The 25,767-nt window shown below is 41.1% G+C and overlaps 1 protein-coding gene across 1 annotated transcript in view; it reads left to right on the top strand.

Moving 5' to 3' along the window:
* The window catches only part of T265_11767 (hypothetical protein), a gene marked incomplete at both ends in the record, with an annotated part of 79,509 nt that extends 57,648 nt beyond the window's left edge, over positions 1-21,861 (top strand). Inside the window, 8 exons of the mRNA XM_009178516.1 lie at positions 1,324-1,401; positions 3,386-3,488; positions 7,292-7,400; positions 8,090-8,474; positions 10,946-11,129; positions 13,008-13,177; positions 19,498-19,906; positions 20,945-21,861. Of these exons, the coding sequence (XP_009176780.1) occupies positions 1,324-1,401; positions 3,386-3,488; positions 7,292-7,400; positions 8,090-8,474; positions 10,946-11,129; positions 13,008-13,177; positions 19,498-19,906; positions 20,945-21,082 (1,576 nt within the window). The remainder of the gene's footprint in view (positions 1-1,323; positions 1,402-3,385; positions 3,489-7,291; positions 7,401-8,089; positions 8,475-10,945; positions 11,130-13,007; positions 13,178-19,497; positions 19,907-20,944) is intronic.
* Positions 21,862-25,767: the final 3,906 nt, after the last annotated feature.

The following is a 25,767-nucleotide window of genomic DNA, read 5'->3' on the forward strand; positions in this document are numbered from 1 at the left end:
AATGAAAAATTTAATGAAAAATGAAGTGTTGAACTGGAAGCAACAAGAAAAGTTGGTCTTCAAGTCTAGTTACTGGTTATCCCTTGTTAAAAATAAAGTATCAAGAAATCACCTAGAGAGTTTAGTCCCTTGGAACTATCCCTCAGAAAAACAATTTTTACGTTTTGGATTGCAAAATCCTAGTCAATTATTCACTTTTTCGGGCGCTGCAAGTATTCGGGATAGTTCTCTGTTAGACAGGAAGATGTGCAGTGACTTAATAAGAGCGGTCTTTACTAAGTGTTTGTCAGGATTGAAAATGTTTACCCTTTTATGTTCGTTAGGGAAAAACCAGTATGATGGATCGTCCTTTTCGTGTAAACAGTTTTTAATGCTTCCTTCCTATACCTTTCTCGTGGGGGGCGAACTCCCAAAAGACGCAAGTGGACACTTACTGTTCCAGTAGACTATTTACAGCCAAAGACGAAAACTGAAAGTGGATTGTCCTCTTCGCTGACAAAAAGTACCCGTTATCAGTTACATGGTGCCATTTTGAGGTAACGCTGGTCAAAAAGAGTAAACTCTATCGTGATTTCAATCACGTTTTCATTACTGCTGAGTGCTCTGTGGTAGAAATAAAACGACAACCTTTTCGTTTGAACATACACTTTTTTATTCTTGCTACAGTCCATCGTGGCAAACCGAAAATCGTTCACCTCTGTTGACAAAGATGACGAGATATTAAGTCCGTCATGCAGCTTTCTGTACGTATTCTGGTAAAAACACAAGGAAGATTTTCGAGTAGCTGATGAACTTACATTAACCCACATGATAACCCTCATCATTCATTCACACGTCTACTGAAAGAAGTTGTGGGCACACATAAGTCATGCCAACAAACACTTTCGCTGATGCGATAGCAGTTAAGGATCATTATGTATAATTGGTGTGTTGCCATCAAAGAACAATGACAATCGAAGCTCTGGTATTCCGGAAGAGGTATTTCATAAACTGAAGTATAAACATAAACTTTAGCGGATTGACTTTCCACATCTTTGTCACACCGGAGATAAAGAAAACGAACCCAGAAGTGAAGTCTCTTTCAATTATTCAATATGCGGAATCAGTGCACCACGTACTTTGGCAATAAACTTCCAATGAATAAAAGCAAAATCTCTCGACGAACAGTCGTAATGGGACAGAATGGGTGTTTTTCATTCCCCTACAAGACTGAAAACTCGCTTCAGCGATTTGATTCTATTCTACAAATAATTTTTCAGACCAACCAACCAGCTCTTACGCTTAACATTCTAAACCATCGCCTTTGTTGAATTTCGGTCATAGAATCATCGAAATGAGTGACGAGGATGAGGCCTTACGGCTCGATGTGAAAACTCCTATTCTTCCGCCCCGGCTTACCCAGTAAGTGCAACACTATCATTCATTTTTTGTTCTGCCGCTCCATTCTGCTTGCCATGAACTTGAAGTTATTTTTGGTGTGTCAGTTGATCGTACACTCCATGTGGTTCAATGCAGTCAGGCGGAGGCCTGTGCCAACAGTTCGCCTTAATCACAGGTAATAATGCTAATAATCAACCTCACTGACGACTCACATTTGTTTAGCTAAGGCCTGTGCCAACAGTTCGCCTTAATCACACGTAATAATGCTAATAATCAACCTCACTGATGGCTCACATTTGTTTAGCTACATTAGTCTCCAAAACTCTATAAATTCCGTTCACTAGAGACGTACGACAATCCAAGTGCAACTGGGACATGTTGATAGCAACTTCTTTTATCCCTGTAAGTTGCACTGCGCAGAAAACCACACTCAGCTTCTAAGACGCCATTCGTTGAACCAGTTTTGTTATGTAACATCTATCAGTATTTGAGATTACGCGTTAACTGGTTCACTGATTTTTCAGTAAAGAGTTAAACCAAAGCATGAAACCACACTTTTTTTCCAAATTGCTGCAAATGTCAATATGCATACCAGTGGCCGACAATCCTTTTGCATTTATTCTGGCAAATAGCGCAGCCAGCTGTGAACGGGTAATTCTATAGTACGGTCGCGGTATTTGATTTCTTTTCACGCCAGTTCAGCCTAACTTCTACCTTCTGTTTACCCTTTCCAACCGACAGTTTTAACATCGTTATTTGGAAGTTTGTCTATGATGCCTAGCTACCCCAAAAGTAAACCGACAGGCGTAGCCAGTTCTCTCTTCCACTAAGAGAAGTGTAGCCATCCACTTTTTAGGTCAGTTTTCAAATTTCTAACTTCCTAATCCTCCGTCAGTGTTGAACGGCATGGTCACCATTATATCAACACTTTGACTGTAATACCGTAATATAAATGGTGTTTTGGGAGATCAGCGTTCAAGCAGTTTTTACTTCTCATTTTACCTCCCTCACAGAAATCCAGCTGAGCAATAAACCCTAAAAATGTTTCCTGTAACAGCCAATTGCATTGAGACCAAATGTTAAACGAATGGAAGAAAGAGTGGATAGTACTGTATATAAAGTATTTATTCGGCTGCTATATAAATTTGGGGTTTCTAGACAGCCAATACGAATAGGGAGGAGGTCCATAAGGACAGACTTGACCAGATCTCAAAGGTGGTCCCTATGAAGTGGTGGGAGCACTGCACTTGCAATCCTGTGACTATAAGATACTAACAATAAGCCATTATCCTCAGACAGTGTTATACTCTAAAACTGCCAGTGTTTTCTTTAAAATTACTTTAGATCTTTCCCAGCAACGAGTCAGATGAATCGTTAGTGCTCTTAAATGCCGTGCCTTGGAATTTCGGTAGAATCTAGCAAAATTAAATTCATTTGTTGACCGTCAATTATTGCTTGATGATTGCTATGAAATATCCGCTGAATTAAGTTGCCATACCAAGTTCTTGTTCGCAAAAAAAAGCTAAATGCTAGCTAAGCAAAATTGTCTTGCATTATCTTGAGGTTTAGGATTAGGACTTCTATATTGTTCTTAGCTCCTGTTGTTCCTTTGAGTATTCTACCACTGAGAGACCAATTGTTATGTTAGACCTAGTTACTGGACAACTTGTTGACAAATTTTCCCACACCGCTGGCCTGACTTGAAATGATATATTGTCTCGGATAGCAACAACCAACTTATTCAGTTTGCGAGCCGTAAATCGAATCAAACCAACACGGAAATCGGGCTAGGAGATAGTAGTATCATCCACTTGCTTCAATCTTTACGAATTATACAATCTTTTTATATTTGTTTTCAGTCTGTGATACTTATCATGGTAATGATATAAGCATAGAATCTTCAGAACATCTTGGAAAAGGAATATTGTCCGAAACCTAATGGTCTTTTTCCGCAGTGTCCTGCTTTCCTCGTTTTTTCGTCGTCTTTTGTTTATCCTATTTGCAGGTTTTCGTTTCGACAGCCAGACCCACTGATGGTGCACGAATTTTCCGGTTGGTTTGATAAGCAAATGTATAATAACTTTGCTTCACTCCGAGATGAATTCAAGGTTAGCATTCAATTACGTACATCAGTCTTGTTATTTCTAAGTTTTATTACGTTGTTGTGTAACAGCTAACACACAGCTTAACCGAAGCATAGGAATTCGCAAGGAACTAAGTGGCTGCTAATAAATTGGTTTCCAGCATTTTAAGATCCTCGAAACCTTGAATTGATTAGTTTAGGGGCCAAATTATTGAGCACAATTGTTCAAGTCAAAAAATGAGTAGTGTGCTGAAGATGTCGTAGAAAAACTTACAAAATATCCATAATAAAAATTTCATTATGGGTCTACTGAGTGTAACTCATGTCAAAATTTTATCCTGCAGGTAAAAACAGTTTTCTGAAAGGCAGTTACTTACAAAATATCCATAATAAAAATTTCAATATGAGTCTACTGAGTGTAACTCACGTCAAAATTTTATCCTGCAAGTAAAAACAGTTTGCTGAAAGGCAGTCCCAACTTTGATGTGAATCACCGGTTGTGCACAGCCCGTGGGTATCCATGGGTTTCGGAATTGCTATCTGAATAGGAATGCAAAAGCAACATATTACAAATATATGTGGATTACAGTCACCACGACTGACTTTTGACCAATTACACCACCTTTAGTTCGTTAAGTCTATGTCATGATGTTGACTGGCTTTCACCCTATGTTCTTCCATGGGCACGTAACAGGAGGGCGTTGGGAATTTTCAAAAAAAGGCAGAATCCACGCACACTTTTCTAGGGATTCCAAGGAAAGATTGACTTCATCTGCGAGACAATGTCACACTTCAAACAACAAAATCGCCCCGGCACTTACAGGATGTAATTTACCTATTTAACAGGGGAACTGCCTTGGCAGATAGTTGGCCTTCCTACTACAAAATTTAGTGTACATTACTTCTTGCGATGTGAACAGCATGAATAAAAACTAGAGGTATCCTATTCTGTCCAAATGTCACTTTGCTTATAAACTGCGTACAGCCAAATGACATGGTATTGAAACCCCTATATTAAAATTTGTACTTAAGGATATCTCCCTCGAGATTACTGAAATAATTGGTGGTTATTTATCATTTATTTATTTAAACAGCCGTAGAATATTGCTCAGTTTTCTGTCGTACATCAACTCTGCTCTTTGCTGAACACAGCCTGTTACTCCCCCAATGAGCTTGGATAAACCAACGGTACCCTTCGACAAGGCATCATTTGACTGACCTGCCAGGCAAGCGATCTCCCTTCAGAAGTTATATTAGGCCATGAATCCTACTGGAGGACCTGAGCATTCGAACAAGCCATTTCCACACTGAGAAAGGAGATACCTACATATTTATGCGGAGTTTGTACCGTGTAGCCCCACCCAGTTGTAACAGGTTCCTACCAAATTGGCTTACTGCGAGAAGTTGTACTGTACGGTCTACCGCACTCACGCCATTGAGCTGCTCGGTCGAACGAAGTAATCTACATTGTGGAGGAATCATACCATGTTGAAGGTTCTTGATTTCACGTTTCATCAGGGTCTACCTTTCCACATCGGCAAACGGCGTTATCAGTGTACTCTATCCATCTTAATCATATACATCTCAATAGTTTCCTGATGTGATGGAAGATACGTCTCCTGGACAGTGCACAAAGCCACTTCAGTGGATTTGAGCAACACACCGCGACAAAAGGGAGTTCAAGGTCTCGTGTACACTGTATCTCTACTAGTCTGTTCGTTGACTTCCAGGTTGCACACTTCTAAATACTAACGAGGGTTAATCTGGCCCGAACTTATGGTATCCGCTATAAGTGGAGCAGGTGATCAAGCGCCACAACGTTGAATTTATCGACTGCATTGATATATCAAGTGAATGTGTTCCATCCTGCGCGACCGTCTTCCAGTTTGACATATTTTCCGTCTGTACGGGTTGGCTCTTTTTTTGTCCGTCTCAGTGGTCCATCAACTCAATCATGGGCTATAAAATGTTGACCGAAGTCTTTCGTGCACTTTTCATAGAATGTTTGTACAGTTTACCCACCCGCTTCCACAAATCACAAAGCCACTATTTGTTACCGACCAACCGAATTCAAGTATAGTTACATCACGGTAACCCCGTTCTCAGCGTACTTTATGATTCCCTCGATTGATGAGCACTGTGATCTGCCTTGACGTCCGAAGCAAGGTGAAAGTGATGAGTCAGTCAGTTGATGTCTCACAGAAGCGTGCTATTGGTTTGCCTAGGTCTAATATGGGATTGCCAAACTACTCAAGAGAAGGTATTGTTGAGTATTAAAGATTGTGAGTAGTTTTTCAGGTGTAGTGAAATGATCTGTAATACTGTTCAAGACGGAACAGAATTCAGAAGAACTTATAGATGCACTGATCAGGAATCCCTGAGAAGAGAGAGTTCATAACAATTATGCACAGTTTGGCAGATTAGCCTGGGAGCGGTTGAAAGCGGTTGAAGGGCACCTACCACTCAAAATAAAATGTGGGAATTTTCCAAAGTTTACAAACACTTTTCGATGAACTACGAGCTTCTAAACTCTTGATAAAAACGAGAGAAACATCCGGGTACCCTCAATGTATGTTGAGAATTTGGGTACGATTTAGCTCAGCGCTCAATTCTTAAATTCATCAGTTCAAACCCAACCAGAGTAATTCGAGTGCCTCTGTCTAGCCTTGCTAGCCTACTAGTATGGAAGCTCCTGTGCTTCCTTCAGGGTGGCATCACAACTAGGCACCGAACAACTGTTACAGCAGAACGACTTTTGGGGGCATTTGGTTGATTTCCTAAAAATACAAGTTACTGAATTTTTACGTAAGCTGTAATGTAGTGAAATTAGCAACCAGCCAACATGTTGCGCTACCCTTTTATTCAGATGTCTTACCAAGTCTCTCGAAGTGTGCGTCTGAACTTATAGGACTCACCGTGTGCAAACCCCCAAATCTGAAATACGGATCCAGTCCATTTGAATAGGTCGTCATAATATACCATCATTTTGGTGCCTAGCTGCCATGTCATGCGAAGAGAGCACGACCGCCAAAGCCTAGGTAGGACCAGTGGAGATGCCCGGGTCGGGTGATAAACACGAATCCTCCGGTCATTAAGTTTGTGTCCTAACCAGCAACGAGATCGTTTGCACAAAATCCGCCTCCCATAAATTCAGCACAAGGCACAATCATGATTGATAGGATAGCCCACAAAGAGTACGTTGGAATGCAACTGAAAATAGCTAAGCTCCGGCGCCATTAAGGCCCATTGGGATTAGGTCAGGTTTACAACGTGTGGTATAACAGCCACCATTGGAACTTATGACCTCCAACAAAAGCTGCGACGGAAACCAGCAATGGTCGTTCCTGAACAAGCATGATTGCGTGGTCCTTAAATATCATGTGGATATTTACGATTTAGTATGTAAATTATGTGCCACCAGAATGTTCTTTTTCTCACCTGTTTTTGGGACAAAAATAGTGAGAATTTCCCATACATTTGCTCTTAGAAACTCACATTTGATTAATTGAAAACGCGCTGGCCGACATGCGGAAATGATTCACTTATGATATCTTCATGGAAGATACTGACCTCCATGAATAACGGGATTTGCTGCGGATGACACAAATTTGGTTTTACGTTGGCCATTTTAAACTCGAAGGTGTGTTATGGAATTTAAAATTTGCGATTTGTTGTGTCTAACACTTTGTACGGCAGCACTGTGAGTTAAAGAGTATAAGCAGACAAACTAATTACTGGCTCAGTATAACAGCATTTTTGCCAGAAACTTTTACTTTCTCTAGAGACTTCTCTCATGCCATTCCTTGAACCACATTATCCACAACTCAGGCGCTGAAAATGCACGCTGCCTGGCAAGAACAAAGCAAAAGGCTGACACGTGAGATCGGCCAACTTCCGGAAAATCGACTACGAAACAAATATCGAAATTTGCTTCCATGTATGTTTTCCAGATTTTAATTGTCATAATTTTACGCTTGCAAAACGTCCATAAGCGTTACGAAAGACGCATGACTAGTTTATGCACTGAATCAACTGCCAAGTTTTTCAGTTGCTGACATCACCTCTCTTCTAGAATTAAAACATGCTGCCTCAGAGCTAGATAGCAATCTGCTCGTCTACTAGATTTTTGTAACTACAGTTCCTATTCAAGCCTGTAACTACACACTAGCCTTTTCTCCAGAAAGACATTTCCATCTAATGGAGTGTCAAAACATTCTGATCCAGAAGTTTCTAATGGAACTGCCAACTCCTAATGCAAAAAGTACTCAATTTCCGTGTTTGTGAAGTGAAATACAGGTGAAGCCGATTGAATAAGAGTTTTCTTAAATAGCTGGAAGTAATGTCCATTGGTTTTTTTACTTCTCCTTGCGTAATGAATTAGTATTTTATTGAGCCTTGATATCGATGTAATCCGGACCCCTTGGAATATTTCCAAAACCTTGTGAACCGGCAGTGCATGCCCGGCTGCTAACAATCAGAATGAACAAAGTACTTGTTGTATTCCTCCGTTTTTATTGCTCAACATATTACGGTATCCTTTCAACGCGTGGATCTTGAGAGTTGCGTTAATTTCATACTCATGGATTGCTCTAGCTGATGCTTTTTGTAACGCTTCTCATCACTCAGTTGACCACAATTACGTTCACCTTCAAAAACGATGGAGACTGGTTGATATCAACCCAGAGGCGATTTCGAAGCCTGATACGAAAAAATCACTTCCTGAAAATGGAACTAATTCGAACGAAACCAACTCCAAGTCAGTATCATTGAAGGAGGCCGATTCAACAACCAGAGTCCAGGAAGAACTTGGGGAGGCACAGTGGATACCTTCGGACTACGTCAATGCCAGCCTCATTCGTGGACATGCTCCAGGAGTCTCAAATTGTTTGGTTGGAGAAAACCATCTTCCGCGTGTCTATATTGCCGCTCAGGCACCCACCTCACATACAAGGACGTTGTTTTGGCAAATGATATGGGATCGTGAGGTTAAATTGATTATTCTACTCACAAAGTGGGTTTAGCTTCCTTTGTTGTGGTTGCCTGGATTCATACCTAGGAGGATGCTACTTCAGTAGTCCACTTTTTCGTGTGTATTTGATTTAAACAAGGTGAAAAATTCAAAAGTTTCCGTTCATTCTTTTCACTGCCAATAGCAATAATAATGAGAAAACGACCTTCAGTAGTCCACTTTTTCGTGTGTATTTAATTTAAACAAGGTGAAAAATTCAAAATTTTCCGTTCATTCTTTTCACTACCAATAGCAATAATAATGAGAAAACGATTTCGGACCAGCACTTGAACCTACGAAGATTCACTTAGCGAACTTAACGGAGCGTCGATAGAGGCTAAATAATGGGTGCAGAATCTTAGTATCCGCACGCTTTTGGCTTTTGAGATTTTGATGCAGGGGTTAAAACTGCAAATTATTATTGTCGTATATATTTTTGCTTTCTTGGATCAGGAGTCAGCAGAATCACCTTGATGTGGCAAATAGGTCAAATGGCAAACTAAGCTGCCCCCGATCACATAACCAGGACCACATACGTTTAGTCTCCTTTTAATAAACAAAACCCAAACCCTTCAAGTTGCCGGCGGTCGTTTTGCTTAATCCAAAGTGGAATTTAGTTTCAAAGCTGGTAACTAAGAGATTAGTACGTTAATTTTCTGGCACGGGTTGCCGACATAGCGGAAAATCGTTCGGCAAAACTTGTTCCATTTGATTTTTCCTAAGTGGAAGTTTTTAGTAACAAAAGAATACAGTATTTCTGATACAACAGATACGTTCCTTTCATCGCGGCAACTTTTAACGACTGTCTCCTATGTAGATAGAGGATAGTATGGATGAATGAGACATCTTTACTTCCTTCCTTCAGTTTTTCATTCGTGTGTGAACTGCACAGTTTCTGTCGTCTTTGAATGCTCAGTATAAACATATCCAATCAAAAGAAAAGCCTCGTGGGCTTTGATCACTATCACTTCATGGACTTTATTAAATTGCAATTTTTCGGAAAGTATGATAACGCGCTTTTTCTTGAGAAAAGCACTTTAGTTTCCAGGGTAAACTGGTTGTCATCTGTAAAATCCGTTAAGCGGACACATTTTCCCACAGAACTGTGCGGTATGCTTGTATTTGGTAATACGGTATTCAAGGTGTTGATGAAGCACCACAACAAATACATCACAAGTTTATAGAACAGAAGAATATAGGAAGCCAAACAAAAGCACTAGGATCAGTTTGTCCGTTTTAGTGGGAGTGAGATAACCTTGTAAATGCTTGAATGTATGGGCTACTAGTTTGTCAACATGTTCGGCGCTGTTTTCAAAACTTAAACAAGTTTCACATCAAATCTCACAAGTGTTGACTCTTGGAACACATTTGAACTTTTCCTTTGCATCACAGATACTTAACATTTTCAGCATAAAGTCCCACGTGGTAGTCAGTTGTACCAATTCCATAAGAAGGTGTCTCAGTATATCGCACGACTGGGTAATTAGATGAACCCTTGCTGGAGAAATTCTGAGATATGTGAATCGTATTTCTCTAAGCCAGGAAAAGGCACAACCATTTTACTTGATCGAAGGGAGTACTGAGTTTCGGTTTATTTCAAGAAAGCTAAAAGCATGCAGAAACCTATAGTAACACTTTGAAACTAATGAGGGAAATGCCATATAAGAAGGTAAGAAGACACACAACCCTAATCAGTCCAAGCATCCAGTGCACTTGATAGTGACGGAAACCTGCACTTGTGTCTAAGGTTTTGTTTACCTCGTCAATGTAAATACATTAGACGTGAACAAGTCAGATATCAGGGATGTCCTGCAAGGACCATATGATAATCAGCTACAAATGGCGGGGAAATTTTTCTCAAATTACTTGGTTTTCAATTTTTTAAGCCTGGAAACTCCACGTTTCGCCCAGCCTGCTCCAATGTCTACTGATGGCGTCTTTTGGCCTTCTGTATCCAAACCGAGTCGCTCTCTTATTGTATGAATATTATGAACCAACAAGTCCACAGTTGATAGAAAATTTCTACAGCAAAGTGGCACTCAAATTTTCTTAAGATGTTCAGAACGTCTGTGATGCCCAGCATGAGTTAACGGTAGTATACTGAGGTTGGAGTACGGTATTATCATGCTAGTCGCGTACATTGCTGAGGCTTGCATTTAGGTGAACCTGCCTGACTTCTGTTCATCAAGTGATTTTCGTTACCTTAGGGACAAATGGGTATGCAGATACCAGTTTAACTTTTCAGTTTGCATTGCCAAAGATATTTTTTATCCGCAAGATAGATTTGAAGTTTTTTTGATTGGAGCCGATTTATTTGCTACACCACCACTAAACCATAGATGATACGCAATCCTGAGAATAATTCGTGTAATTTACCCCCAGAATTTTCGGCATTGTTGCAAAGCTGACAACAGCACTCCCCGGTGCAGAAGACCAATTAGACCTTCGCACGTCTGAAATCTTTTTATATACAGGCTTACTGAAGAATCCAAAGAAAAGTGCGCGCAGTACTGGCCTGGTCCCTCAGGAAACACCACCGTTTCGGATGATCCGATTGAAAAATCCAAAGTGCTCAGTCTAGGTCACTTTACGGTCACACTTTTGGAAGAAATCAATACACAAATCTACGTAACCCGAAAGTTCAGGCTGACGAACTCTGTAAGTTTTCTATGAGATAGTTCCATTCTCACGCACCAAATTTACGCCTGGATGTCTCTTTGCTCTGACCCTCCACCATTCGGTTTTAATTACCATGTTAGCCCAAAAGGATCTCAAAAATGTGCATGTGGTTGCCAAGGGTGTGGTGCTTTTATGTGGCCAATCAGGTATCATCTGCGAAAGGGACAAAGATTTAAGTTGAGTTTAAGTTTTAACATTCAGCGTTCGGATCCAATCGGATGACCTTTATCGGGAGATGAATTGCCTGTAGCACCAAAGAAGCGGCATCCTCATAAATCAGTTTATCTACTACTAACCCCTAATAGTAAATGAACTCATATGCAAGTAATTTTGCGGTGTGCTTTTGTTTCGTTACTGCCGACTAGCGCTATCTTCAGCCAAGGTATACCCTGGCTGTCATTTCGTCTGGAACGTGCAGGATGAGAGTGAAATACCACCTTCTGCAAAGCGACACCGCATAGGTTTCGGTAAATAGTTTGGTTTATTTGCATAATATATCATGACTTCGTGGGAGAGTAATGTAGAGCTAACGGATTCCACTTCAGCTCATAGACCAAGACAGTTTTTCATGGTGCAAGGCCTACAGGCCCCATGTAATCTGCAATGCGTACATGAAGCCACTTGCTGGTTTCACTTAACGATCTTTATTTAGAATCTCCGCATGTTATTTGAAGGACGCAACTCTTCAGATATTTTCATGATACAGCATCTTTGAGTGCTTTGGACACTTTCTTTTTAGTCTAGCTGGCCAGAATTTCGTATGAATACCTCTGAAAGCTTTTTATTTGACGCCTGCATTGCTGCTTGGGCCGGTTGTGCCTTCTGGGCCGATCTTGTGACGTTTCCTGATGGTTTTGTAGATACACTACAGTTATTTCTCTTCTATGCTTGCCAAACACACCTAAGTGATTGTTCAAGAGCTTTCAGTCGGGAAGCATTTTACAGTCGGTTTCATTCATACTACTTTCTTTTAACTAAAGGTTATTAGAAGTGGCTGAAATCTTGGGTAGTAAAACTTCACCCCAAAAAGTAACATTCCCTCACCGATATTCACGTATCAACACAGTTCACATGACACGGTGTAGCTTACCTGACTTCTAGGTAGAACTTGGAAGATCTGATGCTGATTTGTCTAATAACATTCTTAAGATTCATATGAAAACAAATTTCCATGTAAGCGAACTTGAGCCTCTACTTTAGCTACCATCATTTACTCCAAGTATTCACATGCACCTAGAGAGTAGCTTTAAATATTTGTAAACGATACTGTTCACCTCTTCGGTAAATTATACAACCAGATACTCTGAATTTTACTCCGTTAATCAATCCATAGATTTGATAACACTGAAGTGACTTGTGGTTTTTTTCAGTAGGTTATGGTAATTTGATCAACGACAGACAACATAAATTACCGTCTAACCCAACTGTATTACACTTTCTGGACGTAAAGAAAAATACTTTTATTGGCATGTTCACTGCAATTTCCGTTTTGTTAGTCATCGCACCAAACTTACATGCTTACCTGAGGTCCACAGAAGGAACTATTACCCACCAGTTGATTAATAAGGGAAAATATTCATTTTACTATAGTTCAAATGTTGGTTTCGAAACCATCTCCGCATCATTTATGTGTATCGTATATGCACATTTTTCTGCTAGCATGCAGACAACTTTGCCACGAAGCAGATCTTTATTCTTTTGACCGTACTCAGGGCTTAGTTCAGTGTTGCGGACATTCTGCGAAAGCCAAAGCTTATCACCAAGTTTTACCAAATACTTAGATAATCCAAACTTTGCATGCCGTTTGGCTGTATTAGATCATTTTCATTATCGTTGTCAATATTATTATGACCTTAGACTGTACCAAGTGGGAAGCCAAATCGGCGCATTATCACACAGCTTCACATGCTAAAGTGGGTCGATTATTCGGCACCAAACGTGGACGATTTCGGATCACTTCTGTATGCATACTGGACAGAACGGAGATGTTGCGCCGGAACAGAAGCACCGGTTTTAATCCATTGCAGGTGAGTGGGCTGAGTGTATTGCCGTAACTATTATCATCTCATACCATCTAAAATCAGTGGTTGTTAGACCTCGCGTTCACTGTTTATGTTCGATCATAATATGGATAGCCGACTGTGATCATTTCAGCTGGCAAAAATACACCGTCTACACTGAACAAGTGATTTCAGCAGCAATCTTCCCAGGTTCACCCGTATCGCAGAATTGTACCTGACTAATGGTGGTACTTACGGACCATTAGTGAAACGATTTTGTTCACTTCTTCTTAGATGACACTCAAATGTCCACCTTGATAGTATATTGATTACTGGTGAGACATTCGTTAAATACTGCCAAGCTGGTCAGGCGTACATACCTTTTTATCAAATGGCGGAATCTAAAAGGACGCCTTTACCGTCTTACGTGGTCACTTACCAACGTAAGTAATGTGATCCCGTTCACTGTCGGGCAACAAACCTGGGTGCTCCGCTAAATTCAAGTGAGCTTAATCACCAAAAATTACAGTAGTGACAGGAGTTGATTGCACGGCTTAGGATAGCACAGCATAAACAGACTTGATCGTTCGCTACTTCAGCCACTAGAAAATATTCTGATCTCTTCCAGCTGGATGTGTTGAACAAATGACGTCTCATATTCCAACTGACACGTCATTCTCCTGATGAATATGATAAGTTTTCTTGAAGTATTTTGACAGCCATCGCCCTGCACAGTCCACAAACCTTCGTCAATTTTATGTTGTGCCCGGACCCAAATCCAACGGAATTAACTTAAGCCTCCCGTTGTAACCAAATTCGCTTGCAACTGTGTATATTTTACTGATTGTGGACCATTTAAATTCAAGCAGAACACATGTTTGAGAGAGACTCAGAGACTGAAGTTAGGTGACGAACCCAAGGAAAGTCGAAACAGCTTGTGGTCTATCGGAGTGCTTTTCACAGATTTATGAGTTCTGTGTTCTGGTAAGACAACTCCCGCTACCCCTCTGTTGTCCTTTGTTTTTTCCAACTCAGTCATGTGTGGATTCCCAATGAGTGACCACGACCAAGAAGTGTTGGCTAAACTAAGATTCTCATACTACACGCGATCCAACCTGGACTCCAGTCTGCTACCCTCTAAATAGCGCAAAACAATAAATGTGTTATTGATGGAATCGTAAGGAGTTATCCAAAGTTCTGTTCTAGTCTTACTTATTAGAACGAATGATATTATCCTACACTGTTTCAATGTTATCATCAGTTTCTCGGAATTTAAATTATTGTCGAGTCGAGTAAATTTTCTACAGTCTACTATACTGTCTTAGGAAAACAGCTACAGAACCAAAGGATCGGTTCTGGTACATTTAGAATGACTTTCCTCTGTTCGAATTAAATTTCTGCACAAATGACGGAAAGGTCAAAGTTTTGCAAAACACTGTTAAAAATCCACTGACTCATAGAAAATTTAGGGGATTGCTTCTCCCCAAAAATTGTCTGGATGGAAAACATACATAAGAAAAGCCATAAGCAGATTAGATGTAAAGAATTTCATTGAACTGCGGGCGAGAAAATAACTCCGTGCATTGAACACGAACAAAAGTTACTTCAAGCATACGGTCTTCAGTCTAGGGCGGATTTTTAATTTGCCCACCAATGAAGGTGACACTAACTCGTTTTTATCTCATCACACAGATGACGTGTTCCCAAATGTGTTCGTGTGATTTTGTGGCTTCTACAACAGTAGTGGGTAAAAGTAGTCACCTAGTTGGAAATTGCAAGCGGTGAGACCTGGGAGAAGATATGTTCGATAGCGCAGTACCCGTCAAACCACAAAGCATGGTTCTATGTAGTTTGTGAGGCGGAACTTTAACATCTTTGATGAAGAAGTCCATTTGGACAGGTCTGTCTTGGTGTTGCCCGGAGACTCAAGCGAAATCGTTCAGAATAGTCATCCAGAGAGTATGCCACATCAAAGCCAGTGAAACACCTACACTGTCCACCAACAGTTTTACTCTTCTCTGGACCGCATAAGTAGGACTATTTCCTCAATTTTTACCAGTCTGACGTCGTAATTGAACAAAATATTGTACAAATGCAGCGAAAAACACCAATATGCAAACTGACGGTAGCCTTAACTCATGTTGGAAGCACGTAAGATAGATGATCCCAAAAAATACAAAAGCAGTGGTGTACGGAATTTTTATCAACCTCATGGGTATCATCATGTAAATTTACAAATCTCATCTCCTGATAAAGAGAACTACAAGAATCAAAGGCCTTACATTAGACCCACACAGATCCATTCAAAAAATGTACACCAAAAGAGGCTGACAATTTTTACCAGGCTGTAGCCTAATAAGAGGGAGGATGGTATTGGAACTGGATTGTTTGGAAACATGGTAAGTAAAGTGTACAGTGGCATCCATTAAAACAACCAACTTGACGAGCGAGACAGATGACCCATTTTTTCTCCACATGGATATGTAGATTATACTCGGTGTTGTTTAAGAGAAACAAACTGTTTTTCAACCCATAGGTAAGATAATTGACATGTTTTATGAATTCATGTAGGAGACTACCAAAATAACACGATGGAAATGGGCGTCTGTCAAATGCCCCCATAAACAGCCGATATTGTGCACACCCCGTGTGTAACGCGTTTGTGTGATCTATCGTTTTCGGACGATGTGGATGCATTAGGTAACTAATCGTGTAAGCCGCTTGACTCGGTGCGAATCGACGGTCGACGGGGTGCAGCAAAAGTGTCCTATACTTCAAAAACAGGTCATTCGTTGTCATGTCAACTAGGCGTTGAGAATTGCTAAACGCTAGGTTTTCAACGTCAAAAGCAGCTAGCTCGTTCTAAATCGAGTGCAAACCGACCAAAACTCACTGCCAAAAATATTCATCGGTAAGCCTCCGGAATTGGTCGATCCTTTGACTTGCATTTGGCTCACCCTTGAACTTACCACGCAACATGAAATTCGCGACAGCATTAAAATCCCAAAATGTTCATCCGAAAATCTTGTGGAGTTATAGATCGAAACGCATACAAGTAATCTAAATCTCCGTAGCCAGTTTTTTCCATTTACTTTTGTTTACCTGCGGACTAGCTAGTTGCCAGTATTCCTAATTCGAGGGATTGGCCAGGCTATCGACTTTAGGAGGCATTACCTGCCAAAGTAAGTTCTAGTTGAGTCCACACCATTCCATGATTGCGTGTGGGTATATCTGCCTTCATGTAGCTCACTGAGAGGAGGTTCACATGTCCATATTGCAGATCGCAGCACTCGGCAACATGCAAGTTAGCTGTGGGAGAATATTACCTGGTTACGCACGCAGCATACGAAAAGAAAGCATGACACACAGCGCAAGCCTCAGCTCCCATCTTTCAAGGCTGATGGCTTAAAGAACGACACCTTTAGCGTAAAATGTCGACGCGCTAGTCCCTACACACACTGTAGAACCCAACCTGGTTGCAAGCCTTCAGTATGAAAAACCAATTTGTTGTTGGCAGTGCTAAAGGAAAATAAGCAATCGAATGCCTCAAGTCTACAGAATTGTGACTAAAAGTGTGCACGTCACAAGTTCGATAACATACCTATAGACTGCAGGAGTTTCCATACATTTCTAATTTGCTCAATTGACCAACTTTTCGGGCAGCTTCGGTAGCCAAAGACCACTTCCGCAAGTCTTACAATCATTACTGCCAACTTTCAGACATGCCCCCATAAATAAGTGTTATTATGGGATTCAAGATGGATTACCATATTACCTACCAGGAGGGACGTCTCGTGCTATTCCCTACCAAGGGTATAACTGGGACATTTGAATCAGTAAAGCGGGTTTCCTGGTGTTTTCATCGACCTTCCATTCATAGCTCTATACACAGGTAAGAAGGTATATACTGGTGAATTACTCGTTGATGTATGGGACGTATTGAACTTACGTAACGCAGCCAAGAAGCTGTTTGACTTTACTAGAGCCTCTCTACACAAAAGTTGCACATTAACGTCGTCTTCCGTACTCCTCGTTTGACTACGCAAGTCCGCATATTTATGGAGCTTCTTTATGGAATTTTACCTCTTGTTGAAAAGTTCGAATGATAATTAGTGTTTTGAAGTCGACCACGAGAATGGGCTTCACCGCATATTTTGATTTGAGTTTTTGGATGTAGCACATTCTGCTAGATTTTTGTAATAGACGGTGTGATGTGGAAGAATTTAATTTACCGCCGAAATACTACTTATTAGCTGGAATTCCTTTATGAGGCAACCAGGTTAGAATAATGTCAAGCTTTCACCGTCTTATCCAAGCTTTCCTGCCGCGCGGACTACCAAAGTAGAGTTATTGCTGAGCCCGCGGCAAAACCAGGCGTAGAATTTTTCTGTGCTACAGTAGAAGACCAGATAAAAAATAGCGGTTGACAAGTTCTGAGGTGATGCTAGCACAGCTAACAAGAGACATTTATACAGTATCATCGGTGGCATCATTGATTTTGTTGTAAAAAACATTCGATCTCGCGGGTTTGTCGGTGGCATCATTGATTTTGTTGTAAAAAACATTCGATCTACGCGGGTTTGTGTCATTTTCCACGCACTCATGCTTCATGCATTTTTTTGACAACTGTTCAGAATATCTCCAGACTTTACCTGACTTAATACGAGCTACAAATGTGAGTAATTATACTCCAAAATTTAATATCACTTGAAAATTATCTTAGGGATAACGGAAAACCTTGCTAAATATCTATCTTCTATAACCATATAAGACTAAGTGAGCTGCACAGAGTCCGTTGTATTTCACTCGGAAAGGTATTCAAGATATCGAATCTTTTCCCTTGCTTGGGTCCACAAAGAATCTGGATACCGGCTTTCTTTTTTCTCACTTAGTTGTAGCGTAAATAGCCTAGGACATTTTGTGTGAATCTCTAGTTAATGCGTATACAATTAAGAGCAAAGAACCGTTTCGGTTTGACATTCTTGCTTTGTAGACAGTAAGTCACCAAAAGTTTTGATTGTGTTTCCCTCTACAACAGAGGTTGGCGGAACCAGAATACCGTGTGTTTTGTTTTGCATAGAGGTTTACCGCTGTATAGAGAGGAACCTTTTCGGTGCCGGTAAACAAGACCTGCTTCCCGAAAGCAATATTTTGCCTGATTCTTTCTATTTCAGCAAAAACAGTGTATCCAATTTGAATTTTATGGAAGTACCGATTGGATCTTTGCATAGTAGGCAAAGTCGTGTACGAGGGCCGCATTCTTACGCTATATTCGATAAGTTGACTCTACACTGCCGCCTAGCTCAATGTACTCACATCTTGTTTAATTATTTAAATCATAACTCCTCTGTGCGGCGATAAATCGTCAACAGTCTGAGGCTATAAACACTGCAAAGCCAACTGTAACAGAAGACCAGTATGGTGGGAACCAGTAATCTTCAAAAAAGCAAGGTTCACATGATGGTCCCAATACTTCAAGAAATAAAGAGGACAACTTGACTGTGAAAGACAATATAAAGCATTGTTTAACATGACGCACAGCATGTAAACTTTTAAATGTTCTTCTCTCTGTTTGACGCTATATCCGCCTTGTAGATATCCTAGACAATCCACTTAACTTTGCAAAATAGACAGACATGGTTTCCGCATCCAGCTGTGCACTCATTTTTTGCTCCACAGTGCAGTTTCTGTGAAGAAATATGATGTGATCACAAGTGAAAGAATTCATTTAGATGGAGATAAGTACAAAACTCAGAGTAAACTTCGTCGACAGAATCGGTCAGACCATGCAAAAGAACGGCCATTTGTCGTTAAAATAAACATAGGTTTTGACGCCAGAAAAGCCACAAAAAATCTCACAGCGTTGTCCTGCAAAGTAAACTAAAGGAGTCACGCATTTACTAAGTAACTCCTTAGTATTCCAACCAATGATCAGGTGACTATACAAAATCGACGAATTAACTTCATATACTCCATAAAACGTTAAACTCATATTTAGTGGCGGAAAATTTCCCCGCTGTACGTTTCGGTATCCAGAGACTGTTTATGCTCCCAGGGTGTTTCAGGCGTCATGTGCGAACAAATATACGCTTGACAGTGCATTGCACAAACTGCATTTAGTTATCGATATTTTGTGAGCGTTCTCGAAGTAACGAATGGCATATTCAATATTGATTTACATTAGTGATTCACATTTACACTTTCAGATAGATTTTGTCGAGTGTGTAACTAGTCGCCTGTCGCAGTCACCGGTCGCAAATTCGCCCTTGCCGACATTTTAGCTCAGCTTTACCGTTTTGACCGTTGATCACGGTTTTATTCGGTATTTTTTGTTGTTTTTTCATCAGTGCTGGCATAGGGCGAACAGGAACGTTCATATGCTTGGATCAGCTATGCCAACAAGTTCGACTTTACCTACAACCCGACTTTCAACCCTTGGGAGTCCCGGCTACCCGTCTCAAACCAAATGACTGGGAAGAACCGGTCTACGAGAACCTCAATGATAGCAAGACCATTTGTTCGACTGAAAGGGAGGCTGAAAATAAAACAATGGATGGAAGCGCCTTTCCCTCATCTAAGACTGAAAATTCTGATGACGCAAGCAGTGCATGTCGTATGCTCACCAAGACTAGTGAAACAAAAAGTGTATCCCGGAAAAAGATATTTGGCTTGGGAAGACGGAAGACACAATGTATCGATGTGTACAAAACTGTTTTATGGCTTCGGTCTCATCGATGTCATATGGTGCAATCAGAGGTTTGTGAATTCGCTGCCAGAAATTATCACTTGAACTTCCGATTGTAGGAACAGTACATATTTATCCACCGATACCTGGCCTATTTCATACAGAAAATGAGTGACTACGGTAAGCATATGTTGTGTCCTAAAATTCTCCAAACTGATAGCTGACAAAGTCACCTGTATAGGCAGTCTGTGAGCTTTGGTCAGCGTAACACATGACTTTGTTGGCGATACCAGTCCAATATCGGAAAAAAAATTCGGTGGAAAAGAAAATCCGGTCCTCTTGAGAACACTTATATTGATATTATTACTAGTATTATCATTAATATTAGCAACAATGCATGACTAGACTTTGCGCAATGACGAATGACTTCCATATTTTACATCCATAGTCCTAAATGAAGTTTAAATGTTCCTAAGGGTTCGCCTAACGTGCAACTCTGACATAGTTCCTAAAGGACACTTGGTACGCACCTAGTGCTCATAATTTAAAAGTCAGAAGTTTGCTCCTATTCAAACTTTTATCGCATAACGTTTTGATTACTTGATGTGGCCAAAAAACAGGTGCAGCATGCCAACCAACCCAATTGAGCCTAGGTATTTGTTTGTCCCGAGACCGCGAAGAAAAACCAGTTGGACCTTAAAGAGACAAATTTGGTACAGGACTCCATAAGCAAGAAGTACATACATAAATACATAAAAATAAAAATAAAATAAAATCCACGGCAGTGTCCCGTAGGTATGCGCAACCAAATTGAAAAATTGCAACTGTGTGCGAAAAAAAGTTGTCTATTTTAAAGGCAACAAAAGTGCATCGAGCTTGGCCACCGTGATTTCTTCAGTCAGCATTGGCGAACACTTCTACCAAAATTCGAAGACAATCTTGCATTTTGAGTTTAAGAAAGAAATGGGGTGTTAATTAGTGTAGTAAGAAAGATACACGTGAGTGGAGGTAAAAATTTAATAAACTCTATTCAAATACAGGAAGCTGAAAGGAAGTTGCAGTCACAGTACAGTGTAACATTAACTTTTATCATTTTTTCTCTTCTTTAGAGCCCATTTATGCGAACATTTGAAAGAAACCCCAATCCAGTTTTCACGACGTGGATGACAAAATTTCTTCGTCGTCTCGCAAAAAGATCACTCTGTGTTCCAACGCCAGACGTCATCCGAAAACTCACATATGTATAATGACAACGTCTAGTCTGATTTCGGTGTGTTGCTGCACATTTTGTGAAACAAAATTTTCGCTGAACCTCACCTTTGATACCAAACTATGGTGCAAATGAAGCACTAAATGAATCGCAAAATTTCGTAAACAACTACATTCCTGCCAACTTCCCCACAAGCGGTTTTGTGTCCCCAACTCGGTGTGCTACGTTGGAAAACTGATGTGTCTCCACAATATGAATCTTGGAAGAACATTACCTGTTTCCTTTGCTTCACTAATTGCTTACATTTACAAGGCAACCGTGGACATTTTAATATTGCATACACTCACCTTCAACACACTACAGGTCCAGTTTATACAAAATGGTGAGCCATTTTAGTGCACGCTAAGCAATCCGGCCAAAATCCCTCGAGCAATCAATACTCAAACCAGAAATGACTCCAGGCCATTTCATAATCCGTGTCATGTATTTTTTCATATTTTTGTGATTATTGCCGTTGTCACAGAATTTTTAAAATTTACGCCTTCTGCACCCCTCTGCTTTAATTGACATAATCGTGCACGGAAATGGTCAGTATGGTGTCACGGGTTTTCAGTAATCCCACCACAAAGGGAACGCTTCAAATCGCCCAGTCCAACACACATTTGACACACCAATACTAAGATTTTCAGTGGGCGTTTCAGGCTTTACCGACGACCACTTTCTTTCTTTATTTAGGTACCAAAATACTCAAGGATTTACCCAGCGACCCGAAATTTCTGGAAGGCTTATGGGTGCAAGCAAAAGTCCGACTTCATGAATGCTGGTATTACTTCGAACTATAGTGAACGTCCTAGATGTTGCGGGGGCGCTGTAGAAATAAAAGACCTTTGGTTGTTAATTAGGGCCGACGGCTAGACTCATACCCAAAATTTTTCGGAAACCGTGGTTCGTAGGAGGAAAACTTTAACATGAAGTTTTAACATTTGATAGCAATTTTTCGGGCGTATGAAATCTTCCCAAACGGCCGCAGTTTTGTTGAAAGTCGTTTAAATCTACTCAATCCCCACGATATTCAAGGCCCGTGACATTCATAATTTAATGGTTTCTATGGCTGAGCACGTAAATGTGAGGGGTGGTTTTGTGGAGGATTTAACTCGTCAAAGTTTTTTTATTCAGTGCATTTCAAGTCGCTTTGAAAAAGTACCAAGCGAAAATTTTCGTCGTTTCCGTCCGCCTGCACTCCAAAAAGAGCAGCAATTCGCCACTTTTGTATGAAAAAGCCTTCTAACGTTGCAGCAGATCTCCCTGCAGACGAAGCCGAAGCCGTGGAATTCGTCGCACTTTGTAAGTTCATGGTTGATTGTGTGTACCCGGTAGCACACGTTGTTCTGATTATCCGGCAAGATTCCATGTTCGCCCGTACCATGACTGCTTGAGGGTTACTTCCTACTACCTGGAGCACAACCATCTACGCAGCAAGTTTATTTTTGGCAGGCTCCCCATCAACCGGCGACTGACAAATGATGAGTTAAAGGAGTGTTGTACCCTTTTGAAATATGGTGCTCCGTCATTGGAGCCGGTGTTTTCTTGGTGTTTTCGTAACTTCATGGCTGGCGCATTATCAACAGGTTGAGTTATGAGTATGGAACGCCGTCGTTGGCCATTGTGTTGCGTTGGCGTACATAGGTGAGGCCTCATAATCTGCGTCGCGGCTAGCAGTTACGCTAAGTAGCCGAGGTGAGCGACAGCTCATTGTTTCGGGTAATGGAGGGAGTGGTCGAGGGGGTACATTCAACAGTAGAAGTTCGGAGGGCGCTATCAAAATGGGTGGTGATTGCAGTTTGACTGGTGATGATAACCGTTGATCGTTGGGTTAGTCTGTTATGTGTTGCCGAGGCATTATGTTTAGCTACGAGCATGTGTACGGGCCTGGCAGTTACTATAGGTAGACACCGTAGGTTACGTCGACTACAGTTTTGATGTTTACTGAAGGTAGCAAACATAAACGGCGTCGAGTAAGTATGAGTATGACGATAAATAGCTAAGTTAGGTGACTTTGAGTACAGTTATGAGTATACCAGGCTGTCAGATTAGGCCATCACCCATAGTTGAGTTCTTGTTTTTACCGGTCAGCTTATATATTGCATTGAAGTTTACTGTAGGTAGCGAAGATAAGCGGCATCGCGTATAGTTGAGGGTATGAAAGACCGTCAGCTTTATACTCAGCGTTGCACATAGACACAGGTCTTGCAATTACGATAAGCAGCCAACGTAGGCGATATCAACTGAAGTTACGAGTATGACGGGCAGCCGTTGATCGTTAAGATGTCACGCATAGTTGGGACCTGGTTTCTATCGGCCCGCATAGACACTGACTTGGTGTTTACTGTAGGTAACAGGCAGGTACAACAGTGAAGCACGGTGTTTAACACTGATTTCATGCTCTCCATGATGATATAAGTAACAGACATAAGCGAGAGCGCGCACATTTATGGTTATGACGGGCCATCGTTGGCAGTTAAATCAGGACACTTCGCATAGCTGAGACTTACTAAACAGCGTCGCATATAGGCACTGACATAGCAGTTTCAATAAGTAGTCAAGATAGGCGATATCGCGTACAGTTTTGAGTATTAGGTTCATCGTTCGCCATTAGGTTAGGTATATATGCACAAGGATACGGACTCAACAGGTACGATCAATAGCCAAGTTAGATGACTTCGAGTACAGTTGTGAGTATAACAGGCTGTCACATGTGGCTATCACGCATAGCTGAGGCCTTATTTTTACCGGTCGACATATATATTGCACTGGTGTTTACTGTAGCTAGTAAAGACAAGCGGGATCGCGTATAGTTAAGGGTATAAAAGACCGTCATTGACCATTGGATTATGTTACTTTGCACAGGTGCAGTCTCATTATCAACGTTGCACATAAACGTGGGCCTAGCAGTTACAACAAGTATTCGATATGAGTGAAAACTAGTAAAGATACGAGTACAAGTGGCCGTCGTTGCTCATTGGATTGGGCTGCCGCGCATATGTGGGGAACCGTAATTAGCGTCGCACATAGACGCGGATCCAGCAGCTATAATAGGTAGTCCAGTTGAGCGGCAACCGCTACCGTAATTGCAGTGACCGCTTTATGGTGGTCACCAACTATAGAACGTCATAGTTGTAATAGGAAAGACGCCCAGAGCTATCTCGTAACACTGTATTACCTACAAGCTAGTTACGCATATCTGGGAAAGGGGATTATCCACAGATGTCCCTCGCACTGCTACTGCAAGTTTGTGCTTTTATCTAACTTTATTGCACTTCATGGAACATGAGATCCGTGAAGAAAATGTGTTGTGAGCAGGTCTGCCGAACAAAAATATCCCATTTGTTAAATCTGAGGTGTCTAAAGCAATCAAACGCTTGCGACTGACCCTATATGGTGGCATTTGCATTAAATACTGTCAAGATGATGTTTTATTCTTCAGGAACATCGAAAAACGCCAAAATATACTAAAGTGCGATTTCGTGTTTTATGTCGCGTAAACCGGCAAAAAATGCAAATCGGCGATCGTCAATGACCTGGATATTTCGCTCACTTAAACAAACTGCTACGTGCAACATGTCACGGGAAGGTGCAAATTTGTGATATTTGTGTGTTCATCCAGTAATCGAAGCTCCAACACTAGTTTGCGTTACGAATGGGTGCACTAAAAGTGCAGCAGGCACCCTCCAAGACCAACAGAAAGCCGTGGAATCCGTGTGTGTCGGTTAAATTCGTTCGGCTGTCTGGTATGATCGACGTAGGTTCTATGTGGCCAGTTAGTTAGGCATCGTGTACCCCTGGCCGCATGTTAGTCGTGTGTGTCGGTTAAGTCCGTCCAGCTGTCTGGTATGATCGACGTAGGTTCTATGTGGCCAGTTAGTTAGGCATCGCGTACCCCTGGCCGCATGTCAGTTGTGTGCGTCGGTTAGGTTCGTTCAGCTGTCCGCTACGATCGACGTATGTTCCATGTTCCTAACAGATAAACCTTGATTTCTTCCTAGCATAACTCATGACCTATAATGGAAAACTTTTTTTTTCAGAAAACGTGCACGACGTTTAGCAACGACGTTTAGCACTACGAAATTTTTACTGGCAAGAAAGAATCATCGACCAAAATTACTTTGCACGAGTGCACCTACGTGTATGTTGCATCTCCAAAGGCCATTTAGATTCTAGAATGATGAGGAAAGTTCTCCGGTGGAAAAATATCTGAAAGTTACGTTTACTGTAAGTGAGTCAACATTTTCCACAGTTCGCGATTTTTTATCATCAGGTGAGGTATTCACAGTCGGCGGTGTTTGTTGACCTTGAGCGTTCGCTCACTTAAACAAATCGCCAGTGAATGATTTTCAACAATACAGGAGTATATACATTATACATAGACATTCTACACTATGAAGTGGCAAGTCTGAAAGTGCCGTAGATTTCGAGAAATCAATCTCATTGTGCGAATAGCCAGCGGCAGACGAAGGCCGCAGGCAACTGTCACATCCCGTTGAGTTCGCCGAAACTATAGGGTTTTCGAAGTTGCTATTTTAATGGGGAGTTAGTCTAGTCAATTTGCACCTTCCTGTGACATGTCGCAAGTAGCAGTTTATTTAAGTAAGCGAAATGTTAGGTCGAGGTGTTTAAATAAATGTGAAGTGGTTATAGCCCTCTGTTCTTTGAACCATCTGTTCG

Source organism: Opisthorchis viverrini (assembly GCF_000715545.1).
Source record: "Opisthorchis viverrini unplaced genomic scaffold opera_v5_572, whole genome shotgun sequence".
Classification (NCBI taxonomy): Eukaryota; Metazoa; Platyhelminthes; class Trematoda; order Opisthorchiida; family Opisthorchiidae; genus Opisthorchis; species Opisthorchis viverrini.